General features: G+C 35.9%; 1 protein-coding gene and 1 non-coding gene across 2 annotated transcripts in view; one reads left to right on the top strand and one right to left on the bottom strand.

Moving 5' to 3' along the window:
- Shoc1 (shortage in chiasmata 1) overlaps positions 1-13,081 on the top strand; it is a 74,263-nt gene that overhangs the window by 20,277 nt on the left and 40,905 nt on the right. Inside the window, exons 5-10 of the mRNA XM_048348405.1 lie at positions 230-395; positions 560-662; positions 3,345-3,504; positions 6,050-6,151; positions 8,345-8,453; positions 9,900-9,994. Of these exons, the coding sequence (XP_048204362.1) occupies positions 230-395; positions 560-662; positions 3,345-3,504; positions 6,050-6,151; positions 8,345-8,453; positions 9,900-9,994 (735 nt within the window). The remainder of the gene's footprint in view (positions 1-229; positions 396-559; positions 663-3,344; positions 3,505-6,049; positions 6,152-8,344; positions 8,454-9,899; positions 9,995-13,081) is intronic.
- Positions 10,552-10,658, bottom strand: LOC125341089. The gene has a single exon (XR_007208874.1). It is a non-coding gene; the product is annotated as a U6 spliceosomal RNA (small nuclear RNA).

The raw sequence follows: 13,081 nt of genomic DNA, 5'->3' as shown, positions 1-13,081 counted from the left end.
TCTGAGTTCAAGCCCCAGGACTGGCAAAAAAAAAAGGAGGAGAAGGAAATATTTGCAGAATGGGTAATAGGGACAAAACCATCTTTATCTTTAACATTTCCAGGTAAACCCTCCGTAGACATAGAATTGATTTACTAGCTTCTTTAGTGTGTCATAGGAAGCTATTAGTTCATGAGATTGTAACTAGATCCTTTTGAATAACTTTTAGATTTTTATTTCTTCTTTTCAGATTTACTTATTGAAGATGATAAAATCAGTTTTGTAAATGATTTGGTGACTGATAAAAGTAAACTACCAACTTTAAATACTCTTCCAAGTAGACCAAAACTATTTATGGTAAAAGGCCTCCTTTTAGATTTCAAAGACCAGAGCTCTAAAGAAGCTAATTTGTTTAGGTATGTAATTTCCTAATGCTGTAAGTGATTTTAGATGTTATCAGTATTTTATAGCTGCATTATCTCAACTTACATTTTTATCATCATGTGTTTTTATTTGCTATATTTGTTATATAATTTACTGTTAGTAAGCAATAAAGATGTTGTTTCTTTTTTGTTTCAAGGGAATGTTTTTCTTTTCAAGAAGATCTGGAAGGTTTTGCAAAAGAAGAATTTTATATGAATAAAGAAAACTTTTGTCAGAAAAAATTAGTAGGTTTACGTGAGGTAAGAACATTTTCTTTCAGTATTTTTTGTTTTTGTTTTTAGTCCTGGGGCTTGTCCTGAGCTCTTCAGTTCAAGGCTAGTACCACTTGAGCCACACACCACTTCTGGTTTTCAGGTAGTTAATTGGAAGTGAGAATCTCACAGACTTTCCTCCCAGGGCTGACTTTGAACCACGATCCTCAGATCTCAGCCTCCTGAGTAGCTAGGATTACATTTGTGAGCCACCAGTGCCTGGCTCATTATTTTTACAGAAGTAAAAAAGCATGCTTTTTAAAATAAATTTTAGTCATCTATGTTGACTGTTTAAAATTACCATATTAAAATAACCTGATAATCTATTGGATGGGCATCAATTAAGGAGCCATATTCACTCTGAAATAGAAGTTCTCAGCCTTAGCTCTATATTGGAATTACTTGGAGAGTTCAGAAAGGTTGAAGTCTGGTTCCTACCCAAATACATTATGGTATAATTGCTCTGATATGCATCTCAAGTATAGAGAATTTCAAGACCTCTGGCAGTAATCCTAATCAAGCTGTCTGGTGTAGGAAATTAAGTAATTATGTCTAATTTAAAAATTGGAAGCTAGAACTAGAAATGCTGATTTGTGAGTTATATTTAAATTAAATAGTACATGATCTCCTTGAGAGACTAATTTGTCCGTGACTGCATTTCAGATACTGCCAATGTCTAATAAGGGTGATAGCATCTTTGCATATTAAAGGTCAAACTTCTGAAGATAGCCCTTCTCATAAATTTATTATTGTGATGTTAATATATAAAAGTTTTAGTAGTTGGAACTATAAATCACAGCTAAACAAACTTGAAATTTTAGACCATAATACATTAGATGCATTTACTAAATTACTTGGATTTTTATGACAATTCAAAATGTTTATATTTTCTTAATATATTCCAAAGACATACATGTAATCTCTTAAGACATTTAAAGTGTTTCCTTGCCTCATGCCTTCCTTTCAGGCTTACACCTGGAATCCTGCCTCCTCATGACTCTGAGATCTGTGAATGGAAGTTCAAAAAGTCAGAGAGACTCTTATTTCCAATTAACTAACCAAGAGCCAGGCTAGAAGTGTTGCTTAAGAGGATGAGCACCAGTCATGAATGAGCAAAAGCACAAGGCCTTGAGTTCAAGCTGCAGAACCAGTAAACTAATTAATTAATTAAAAAGAAATGAGGGCTGGGGATATGGCCTAATGGCAAGAGTGCCTGCCTCGTATACACGAGGCCCTGGGTTCGATTCCCCAGCACCACATATACAGAAAATGGCCAGAAATGGCGCTGTGGCTCAAGTGGCAGAGTGCTAGCCTTGAGCAAAAGGAAGCCAGGGACAGTGCTCAGGCCCTGAGTCCAAGCCCCAGGACTGGCAAAAAAAAAAAAAAAAAGAAAGAAATGAAGGGTTTTCAGTTAAAATTGTAACAAGATAGTCAAAATATTAACCCACCTGTTGGTGTCTTTCCTCCAGTTGTCTTTCCTCCTCTCCAGTTAATTCTTAGAGTGGTGCATCTAATCAATGTCACTTGTTCCTTGCTTATGTTCCAGTTCTATCAAAATGAAAGAAAAGTGTATTCCATCGGGGTAGAAATTAATTCTATTCCATCATGTCTTTTCATTTCTTCTCATTTATCATCTCTCATTTTCTGCAGGGATTCCCTCCCTCCCTCCCTTCCTTCCTTCTTTCTTTTTTTTTTTTTTTCTTCTTTTTTTTTCTTTTTTGCCAGTCCTGGGGCTTGGACTCAGGGCCTGATCACTGTCCCTGGCTTCTTTTTGCTCAGGGCTAGCACTCTACCACTTGAGCCACAGGCCGCTTCTGGCTTTTTTCTATGTATGTGCTGCCGAGGAATTGAACCCAGGGCTTCATATATGTAAGGCAAGCACTCTACCACTAAGCCATATTCCCAGCCCCTTTCCTTCTTTCTTTTCTTCTTTCTTTCCCTCCCTCCGGAACTCAGGGCCTGAGCACCATCCCTGAGTTCATTTAGCTCAAGGCTAGCCACTCTACCACTTTGAGCCACTCTGGTTTTCTGGTGGTTCACTGGAGATAAGAGTCTCATGAACTTTCCTTCCCAGGCTGGCTTTGAACTGCAGTCTTCAAATTTCAGCCTCCTGAGTAGCTTGGGTTACAGGCATGAGCCACCATCGCCTGGCAGGGATTGTTTTTAATTTAGAATCCTAAACTTTTGTTATTAGCCAAAAAGGAGATTCTTCTACATCTAGGGATTTCATACTTAGATAATAAGTGACTATAGAAGATGTTACTCAGGACATTGTTTATAATATAGTCTATTTTTAGTTGTTACATTTATAGTTTTTTAAAGTATGTATAACACTTTAAAAAATTGAGTATGTGTTTATTGTAAAATTCAGTGTTCTTGAATTAAAAAATATTTACTTGAAGCTGAGTGCTGGTGGCTCACACCTGTAATCCTAGCTACTCAGGAGGCTGAGATCTGAGGATCATGGGCAGGAAAGTCCATGAGACTCTTATCTCCGATTAACCACCAGAAAGACTGGAAGTATTGCTGTGACTCAAATGTTAGAGTGCTAACCTTGAGCTGAAAAGCAGGGACAGCACCCAAGCCCAGAGTTCAAGCCCCATGACTGACCAAAAAAAAAATTTACTTGGAAAATCTCCCTTTAAACTTCTTTTAATTTTATTATTTCAGCCATCAGCATCAGCTTTTCCTTCTGACTGTGAATCCTTAATATCTACTAGTCTCAGACAAAAAAAGGATACTCCATCATCTTCAGAACCAAGAGAATCATTGAATATAATGCCAAAAGTAATCAATTATATAGGTGATGGTGAAAAACTTTTGAAAGGAGGTGAGAATTTTAAAATGTATTTGTTTAAAAATCACTTCATATTTATTATCCTGGTTCTTATTAAAATTTCTGTAAAGTATTTTATAAAAATGTTCTACAGGACATGGTGCTGTGGCTCCAAGAGGTAGAGCACTAGCCTTGTGCAAAAGAGCTCAGGGACAATGCCTAGGTCCTGAGTTCAAGCCCTGTGACCTACTAAAAAGCAAAAAAGCATTCTACAGGTTACATGTTGCAATCTCAGAATTAGTTTTTTAATTAAATTGGAAGAACTTTATTCAGGAGAAAAGCATCTCAGTCCAAGTCCACTGCTGCTCTCTCAGAATTATTATCAGTATGACTTTGCATTGTCATTCTTTTTTTTCCTAGTGCTGGATTCCTAGTGCAGGATTTCAAGCAAGTTAGGCGCATACCTAGAAATAGCTAGCTATCAAAGCAACATCCCAACTTTGTCATTACTTTTAGACTTAAAACTTCTCTGAAATTAATCCAAATTTTTCAAAATAATTCTATAAGCAAAACTAAAACACTTATGGCCAGCTTGATTTTGTGTAAAGTTTTCTTAAGTACAATGGATACATTATCAACTTCTGTACTGGTGTTAGTTTAACTCTGGAGCTACTCACAGTTAAGGCACTCAGAGTAAAGACTTATAGAATCAGATGCCTGTAAAAGTCATAAATGAAGAATTTATATAATTTCAATCCAGTTTTAATAAACATTAATGAGTTATTTTTATTAGCTTATATTAATTATATGGAGGACAGTTCACTGTTACATCTCCACATGTTTACACTGTATCTGATTAATCTCACCCCATCTATCACACTCCATCTCCCCCTTATGGGTTATTTTTAATGAAATTTTGAGTCCAAATGTTGTACGGTACTGAGACTTGAACTCGGGACCTCTCACCGTGCTCGTTTTTTTTGCTCAAGATTGATGTGCTACCATCTGAGCCATACCATCAGAAATGTTATATAACTCTGATAATCTTGAATGGAATTTATAAGAATAGTAAAGCCCAAGGAACTGGAGGTTCATGGCTCATCTGGTAGGGAGTCTGTGATTCCCACTGAGAACAGGATTAGTTGCCACCAACAGACTATAGACTTAACTAGATTTAATTTTATTGTCAAATTCCCATCCTTAACTTGTCACATGTTGTATTAAGAAGAACACATTGAGTAGCATAGAAAATTCCTAACAAGGAAAGTTATGCAAACTATTAAAAGACTAGAGAAGTGGCAGTGTTCCAGGTACCTTTGGGCTGTGACAACAATAATTTAAAATTTTTAAAAACACTTGCTTTGTACACCAGTGAAATTACTTATTACAAGGATATCTCAAACAATAGCTCCTTTCTTATTTCCAATAGTCATGATAAATAAAATTATATGTAGATTAGTCCATTTTGAGAATTGGAATATATGGTCTTTAGATGATTGGCGTCTTTCACTAAGCATTTTTAAAAATCATTTTTAAGTAATTGCACAAAGAGGTTTCATTTTCATGTCAGGTTATGAATACAGTTTTGTTTATCCATATATCTACTGATGGAGTTTTGGGTTTTTTTACCTTTTAGTTACTATAAATCTTGATAAAGACATTTATGTGAAGGATTTGTACATATATGTTTCTTAGGTATTTGCCTAGGAGTGGAATTACTAGGTCATATAGTAACTTCATATTTAATTTTTTAAAGGAATTACCAGAATGCTTTCCAGTGTGGCTGCATAATCTTTCATTCCCAGCAGCAATATATGAGAGTTCTAATTACCTATGTCTTCACCCAAACTTATTATCTGACTTTTTGATAACCATTCTAGTGAGTGTGAAATGGTCTCTTACTGTGTTTTTGATTTGCATTTCCCATTGGCCAATGATGTTGAGAACCTTTTCATATTCATATTGGCCATTTGTATCTCTTCTCTGAAGAAATGTCTGCTAAAATCCTTTGCCCATTTTTATTGGGCAAGGCTAAATTGGGTTGTTTTTCCTTCATTATTTAATTATAAGCTCATCCCATTTGTTTTCATTTCTCAATTTCTCCTTTTCTGTCTTGTTTTATACTTTGTAAGGAAATTTCAAGAAAGAAATCTTATACAAAATGTTACACATCTGGTAGAGAGCATGATATTTTGATATGTTATAGTGAAATGGTTACCATAAGCAAGCTAATTAACATATCCATCACTTCACAAAGTAAGCTTTTTTATGTATAGTGAGAGTACTGACAGTCTACTCTCAGAGAATTTCAATTGTATAATACATTATTATTCTAATCATTATGCCTCCTTTTATACTTTTGGTTGACTGTTGGAGATGGAGAAAGGAAGTATACACAGGGGTGGGTGGGGAATAGTTATTAGCCTATTAAGTCAGAATTTCGTTAGGAGTCTAAATAGGAGTCTAAATCTCCACTTTGTTCTAAAAGGAAAATGTAAAGCAGCAGGGGTACTTTAAAGGAAAAAGCCACTGAACAATGTTACAAAAAATTAATTTAATGGTGCTTTTGTTGGTGGTAGTTTTTCCATTTTTCTTTCAGATCTCACTACCAAGCATGGAGTTGATGCTGAAGATACAAAATGCAGTTCCACACAGATATTGACTATTCAAAGTCAGAGTGAACCAGAGCACAGTGAACCAGGTAGCAATTGTGAATAAACTATTTTGCTTACCAGGGAAACTTATATATGACGCAGAAGTACAGTACGTTCACATTTATAGTCGACTGTGGAATCCATTTTCCTGTTTTAAGTTTGATTATTATAATCCTAGTTATTTTTTCTTTTTTATCTGCTCTTTGTATTTGCCCTATCAGAATCTTACCACCATCAAAAGTAAATAATATAGCTGAGTGTTGGTGGCTCGTGTCTGTAATCCTAGTAACTCAAGAGGCTGAGGTCTGAAGATTCCCATTCAAAGCCAGCCAGGGCAGGAAAGTTTGTGGGAATCCTTTTTTTTTGGGTGGGGGGGGGTCAGTCATAGGGCTTGAACTCAGGGCCTGGGTGCTATCCCTGGGCTATTTTGCTCAAGGCTAGTGATCTACCACTTCTGGGTTTTCTGGTGCATAATTGGAAATAACAGTCTCAAGGACTTTCCTGCATGGGCTGGCTTTCAGCCACAATCCTCAGATCACAGCCTCCTGAGTAGCTAGGGTTACAAGTATGAACCACCAGAGGCCAGCGGTAAAATTCTTATCTCCAGTTAACCACCAGGAAACCAGAAGTGGAACTGTGGCTGAAAGTGGTGTGGTACAAAACCTCAGGGACAGTACTCAGGCCCTGAGTTCAAATCCCACAATAGATTTTTTTTTTTTTTTTGGCCAGTCCTGGGCCTTGGACTCAGGGCCTGAGCACTGTCCCTGGCTTCTTCCCGCTCAAGGCTAGCACTCTGCCACTTGAGCCACAGCGCCGCTTCTGGCCGTTTTCTGTATATGTGGTGCTGGGGAATCGAACCTAGGGCCCATGTATCCGAGGCAGGCACTCTTGCCACTAGGCTATATCCCCAGCCCCCACAATAGATTTTTTTAAGTGAATAATATATAGAAGAGAGTTACAAAGACTGGAAAAGTAGAGTAAATAACATTATTTAAAATAGGAATCCTAAAATATAGCTCAGTCAATAAAATTTTATATTTTATCTCAGCATTAGTAATCATGCTGATCTTTGTTACCCTTCTGTAAAGTTTTTTAATCTCTCAGAGCAATCCTATCATCCTCTGCTGTATCTCTGCTTTATTATTATCTTAACTTGAAACCTCAGAGTCAGCTTTCATTCCAGTATAATGCTAAATTGTTTTTGCTTGACTATATAGTTGATGATACTATTGTTCAGTTACATTTTTAGTGGGTCACATTAATCAACTATTCAGAAATGTACTGTCTTATTTATTAAAGTAGTGAAATGACCCTATTTCTCAATAAATGATGATCCATTTTTCAAGTTCATCCTATAAATTTGTATTTCTGTGCTAAGTTATCTAGTCTAGACTCATTAATGTGAAAATAATACTATTTAGTTAACAGTAATAATATTTACTATTAAAGAAAAATAGTACTATCTCTTCTATGTTAACAAAGGTGTCAGAATTAAAACCATTATTCACATAAAGCTCTTAGCCTTTACCTGACATAAGAAATGCAGTAAATTTTAGCTATCATTGTAATTTTTTGTTTGTTTGTTTTGGCCAGTCCTGGGGCTTGGACTCAGGGCCTGAGCACTGTCCCTGGCTTCTTTTTGCTCAAGGCTAGCACTCTGCCACTTGAGCCACAGCACCACTTCTGGCCATTTTCTGTATATGTGGTGCTGGGGAATCAAACCCAGGGCCTCATGTATATGAAGCAGGCACTCTTGCCACTAGGCCATATCCCCAGCCCTCATTGTAATTTTTTTAAATCATAATTTCTGTGGTCAAGATACAGCAATCTTTAATTCCTTATACAGATGGAAGTGTAAGACTTACTTTGTATCTCAAATAACCCAAATTTCTCTTGGAGGTACTAGGTACTGAATTCAAAGCCTTGTACTTTTTAGGCAAGCACACTACTACCTGATTTATGCATCCATCCCTGCTTTTTTTTTGCCCATTATTTTGATGATGGAGTCTAGTGGACTTTTCTGCTCAGACTAGATTCACACCTCAGCATCTGGATCTCAGCCTCTTGAGGGCCTAGACTTTCAAGCATAAGTCATTGGTGCCCAGCTCTGCATATTTCTTTTCATTAAAAGATTTTATTTGATAAAAGGATCACATATAATAATTGCTTATGAAGTGTTCTTAATTTTATTTTATATCTGTATACATGTATGCATACTTTTAAATTTTCATATATTTCAGGAGAATTGGAAATACCACTGTCTAGCCTAAACACAATAAGCCAACAGTCTTCAATGAATTTGTTATGTACAGAACTTCAGACATTTTCATTTTCTCCTATTTGTAATCTGTAAGTAAAGAGTATGTCTGTGTTGTAAAATGTAAGTAAAGATTATATCTAAACATTTGGAGGTATAACTGAAATGTTATTGTACTTGCTAGGCAAGTACAAGACCCTTAAGATAATTCATGTGAGGTAAAACCACTCCTTCCTCTCCCTCATCTAGTTATAGAACTAGGATCATAATCAATACAGTTCTCTTTCCCCCACTATAAAACTGAATTTTTTGTGTTCTAAAATAAGATATACCTTCAGTATAGTTACAGAGAAATCTTCAAGTCCCTAATGAATTACTCTATAACTACAAGAACCGTGCCCTAACTTTAAGTTCTTAATTATGATGGGTGCATCTTCCAGAGGAGAATGCTGTTGGATGACTGGGGACAACTGGAGTCAAGGACCTAGAACTTGGCTACATAGGCATTCATAATGTTCTGTGTGTTAAACTATAAAATGAGGGAACTCAGCATCAGAGGTCCCAACCATGTCTACATTTTCTGTTTAAGAATTATTTGCACTTGTGGTATACTATGCTACCATGGACTAGGATTTTTTTATGTAATGTAGGAGCTCTAAAAATAGCATGGGAAAGGTATGGAAACTACATATAATTTGTTTAAATACTTTTAATCCCTTAGATAACATGAAAGACATTTCTTTGCAGGACTTATACTGTCCTTATTGGCTTATTTTACACTCTTGTTACCCTAATACACCTGATAAGGAAAATTAGCAATTATGAACAGTCACAGAAATTAGCATAATCTTGAATTTCAGTTTAATATTAAAAGTAAATGTAAATATAATAGAGTATTGTTTTTCTCAAATATCTGTTGTTATAACTCATATGAAACAAGTCTTATTAAACATGCTATGATTTGACAATCAGAACAAAAAAGCACTTTTTAATTAGTTAATAGTTCCAGAGCCATTTGAAACAACTGAACACTGTCTCATTACTGCTTCATTCACTAGCAAGACATAAATCACTTGCATTTGGCTTGTGACTTAAAACTTAAAAATCCCCATATAAAAAAATGTATCTAAGGTTGGGGACATGGTTCAAGTTGTAGAGTGCCCATCTACCAAGCCCAAGATCCTGAATGCAAACCCAGTACTGCCAAAAAAAGACTTCTTCCTCAATTATAAAACTAAAAGAAAGTGTTGAAACAATTCAAAGTAAAGATAGTAAGGAATATACCTTAAACTTTTTATATTCAGTTACCTTTTTCTAATTAAATAATAAAGGGATTTATCAATGATCAGGCCTTCCTAGGGAAGTAATAAATAAATATTTGAAATTTGGTCTGTAGAGCTCTACTTCAGTTTATACATTTATAAATTATTTTTTCACTTGCATATGAGTGTAAAAAGTACAAAATATTTTCATTAAAAAATGCTCTTGCATAAAAGGCTATTGTTAATAAATTAAACTTTATTTTTTTCTTTTTTCAGTACTTCACGTATTGTTAAAGAAACAGTTAACAAATACTCTATGTCGTGGCAATTAGAAATCTGCAGAAGCTCTCTGATCTCATTTTTGCTTACAGGTAGAGTGATTGCTTTTGAGTGGTAAATAGAAAGCATAGATAAAAGCATACAGTGTACAGAAATGTGTGATATTTTTCTTTGACAAATTCTTAACACTTAAACTACATAACTAAGCACTATGCTAAAATATCCAGATATCTGTCAGAGGCTTATTATGTTCAACACAGGAATACATGATAAAATTTTGATCTTGTTCATTTTGTTGGGAAAAAATATATACATAGGAAGAAGAGAAAAAGAAATACAAGTAAGGGCTGGGAATATGGCCTAGTGGCAAGAGTGCTCGCCTTGTATACATGAAGCCCTGGGTTCGATTCCTTAGCACCACATATATAGAAAAGGCCAGAAGTGGTTCTGTGGCTCAAGTGGCAGAGTGCTAGCCTTGAGCAAAAAGAAGCCAGGGACAGTGCTCAGGCCCTGAGTCCAAGCTCCAGGACTGGCAAAAAAAAAAAAAGAAAAAAGAAAAGAAATACAAGTAATACATTAAACATTCCCATTAGAGTAATTTTTATTTTCAAGTCTGAATTGGTAGTAAAAACAAAACAAAAAAGTTTTTTTAAATATGGAACGCTTCACGAATTTGCTTGTCATCTTTGCACAGGGGCCATGCTAATCTTCTCTGTATCATTCCAATTTTAGTATATGTGCTGCCAAAGTGAACACACACACACACACACACACACACACACACACACACAATTTTTAGTTGCATTTGGAGGCCAAAACCGAAGTGAAAACAGGAACCCAAGAAAACACCCAATTATCTTTCACTTCTATGATTTATGCTAAACCCTGAACACTTTGAGCTTCTGTTTTTTTGTTTTTTTTTTTGGCCAGTCCTGGGCCTTGGACTCAGGGCCTGAGCACTGTCCCTGGCTTCTTCCCGCTCAAGGCTAGCACTCTGCCACTTGAGCCACAGCGCCGCTTCTGGCCGTTTTCTGTATATGTGGTGCTGGGGAATCGAACCTAGGGCCTCGTGTATCCGAGGCAGGCACTCTTGCCACTAGGCTATATCCCCAGCCCTGAGCTTCTGTTTTGATGTCTTCATGGAGCATAGAGTCAAGAAATATATGGAGAGTGTCTGCTATGAGATCCTTACATAACACTGGGAGACCAAAAAACAAAACAAAACAAAACAAAACAAAAAACCTGTACTATTGAAACAAAGGCAGAAGAAATAATGGTTACAAAAATCACTCAGTTTTTCTCTTTTATGCATTTCAAATTTGTATTCCAGGAAATAAATAAGCATAACAAAGGAAAACAATGGCAGACAAAAGTAAGCTACCACATAGGAGACTCTTAAGTAAATTTCTAGTGCTGAAGGAGAAGAAAAATATTTCCCCTTAAGTATTATTAATCAGAAACCAGCCATCATGCTACATTGTTGTCTGAATTCAAACTACACATATAATTTGAAAAACAGGTGATGATTTAATTTAAAGTGTCTCAAGTTGACAATGCCCTTCCCCCACCCAAGCAGGTCTCTCTAGGGGAAAATACATTCTTTCTGGATGAATATACTGCAGTCTGTGCTGCAAAGAACTTCCCCAAAGTACAAAAGAGCTAACAAAAGGCACCAAATAGGCTTCATCAGTGAGATCAAGCAGAAACAGCAGACCCTGCATGGAGATTATATATTGGAATTATCAGACACATAATCCAATATGTTGTTTAAATCAAAAACATGGAAAGTGGATGGAAAAGAGAAAAGAAGTACGAACAAGGAACAAAAGAAATAACCAAGAAAAATTACAAAGTAACCGTGTAAATTCTCCAAAATATAAATCTAAAACAATCAAATCAAAAGCTTGTTGGGAAATTTAGCAGTACATTAGGCATTTTGCAAAAAATTTCAAAGAAATTATTCAGAATCTAGTACAGAAAAACAGAGATGAAAGCTGTCAGCCTTCACTTCTTTGCAAAGGTGGTCTCTTTCTTATTTCCTCTGTTACCTCCGTCTAGATCAGATGTTTGTTCCATCTCACTCATCCTTCTTATCTTTCAACACAAAACTCTGGAAATTTTTAAATCTACGGTAGTAGGATATTTCCAGTTTAATCTACAATGGTAGGACATGAAACATTGGAAAGGAGTGGGGAATGGAGAGGGTTAGAAAGATGGTACATGGATGCACAAGGAAACTGGAGTGTTATGTATGTGTTCATTGTTCTTGACTGCAGAAACAAATCCATAGTGTATACATAAAGCCTAAACTTTTACTCTAAATATTTGCCATTTAAAAAATAAAAAAGATTTGTTGTTTGTTATATATCAATTATACTTCATCAAAGCTAGTGAAATAATTGTCTCCTATGATTATTATTTTTTTTTATTTTTTTTATTTTTTGGCCAGTCCTGGGCTTGGACTCTGGGCCTGAGCACTGTCCCTGGCTTCTTTTTGCTCAAGGCTAGCACTCTGCCACTTGAGCCACAGCGCCACTTCTGGCCGTTTTCTGTATATGTGGTGCTGGGGAATCGAACCCAGGGCCTCATGTATATGAGGCAGGCACTCTTGCTACTAGGCCATATCCCCAGCCCTCTCCTATGATTATTTTAGGGATTGCTTAATAGTGCATATAAAGCACTTAACATAGTGTCAGATTTTTTGGTAACTAGTAATTACTATTAATGCTAGTATTGATATGGTCAGTTTTTCATTTTTTTTATTATTACTATCATAAAAGCCTCATCCTAAAATTAGAATTTTGCTAGGCAATGGTGGCTCACTCCTGTAATCCTAGCTCGTCAGCAGACTGAGGTCTGAGGATCATGGTTTGAAGCCAACCTGAACAGGAAAGACCATGAGACTCTTTATCTCCAGTTAACCACCAGAAAGCTGCCAGTGGTTCAAAGTGGTAGAGTGCTAGCCCTGAGCATAAAAGCATAAAAGCATAAGGACAACACTCAGGCTCTGAGTTCAAGGCCCACAACAAACAATAAATTAAGTAAATACAATAAAATTAAGATTTTAAAATTTATTATCCTGATTTTGAGGATACAAATAGTAATAGTAAGTGCTATGTTACTTCATTTCTTTCATGGGTTATCATTTTCCTAGTTAGGCTAAAGAGAAATGAAGCAGT

Source organism: Perognathus longimembris, chromosome 1 (genome assembly GCF_023159225.1).
Source record: "Perognathus longimembris pacificus isolate PPM17 chromosome 1, ASM2315922v1, whole genome shotgun sequence".
Classification (NCBI taxonomy): domain Eukaryota; kingdom Metazoa; phylum Chordata; class Mammalia; order Rodentia; family Heteromyidae; genus Perognathus; species Perognathus longimembris.
This window is presented reverse-complemented; position numbering and strand designations above follow the sequence as displayed.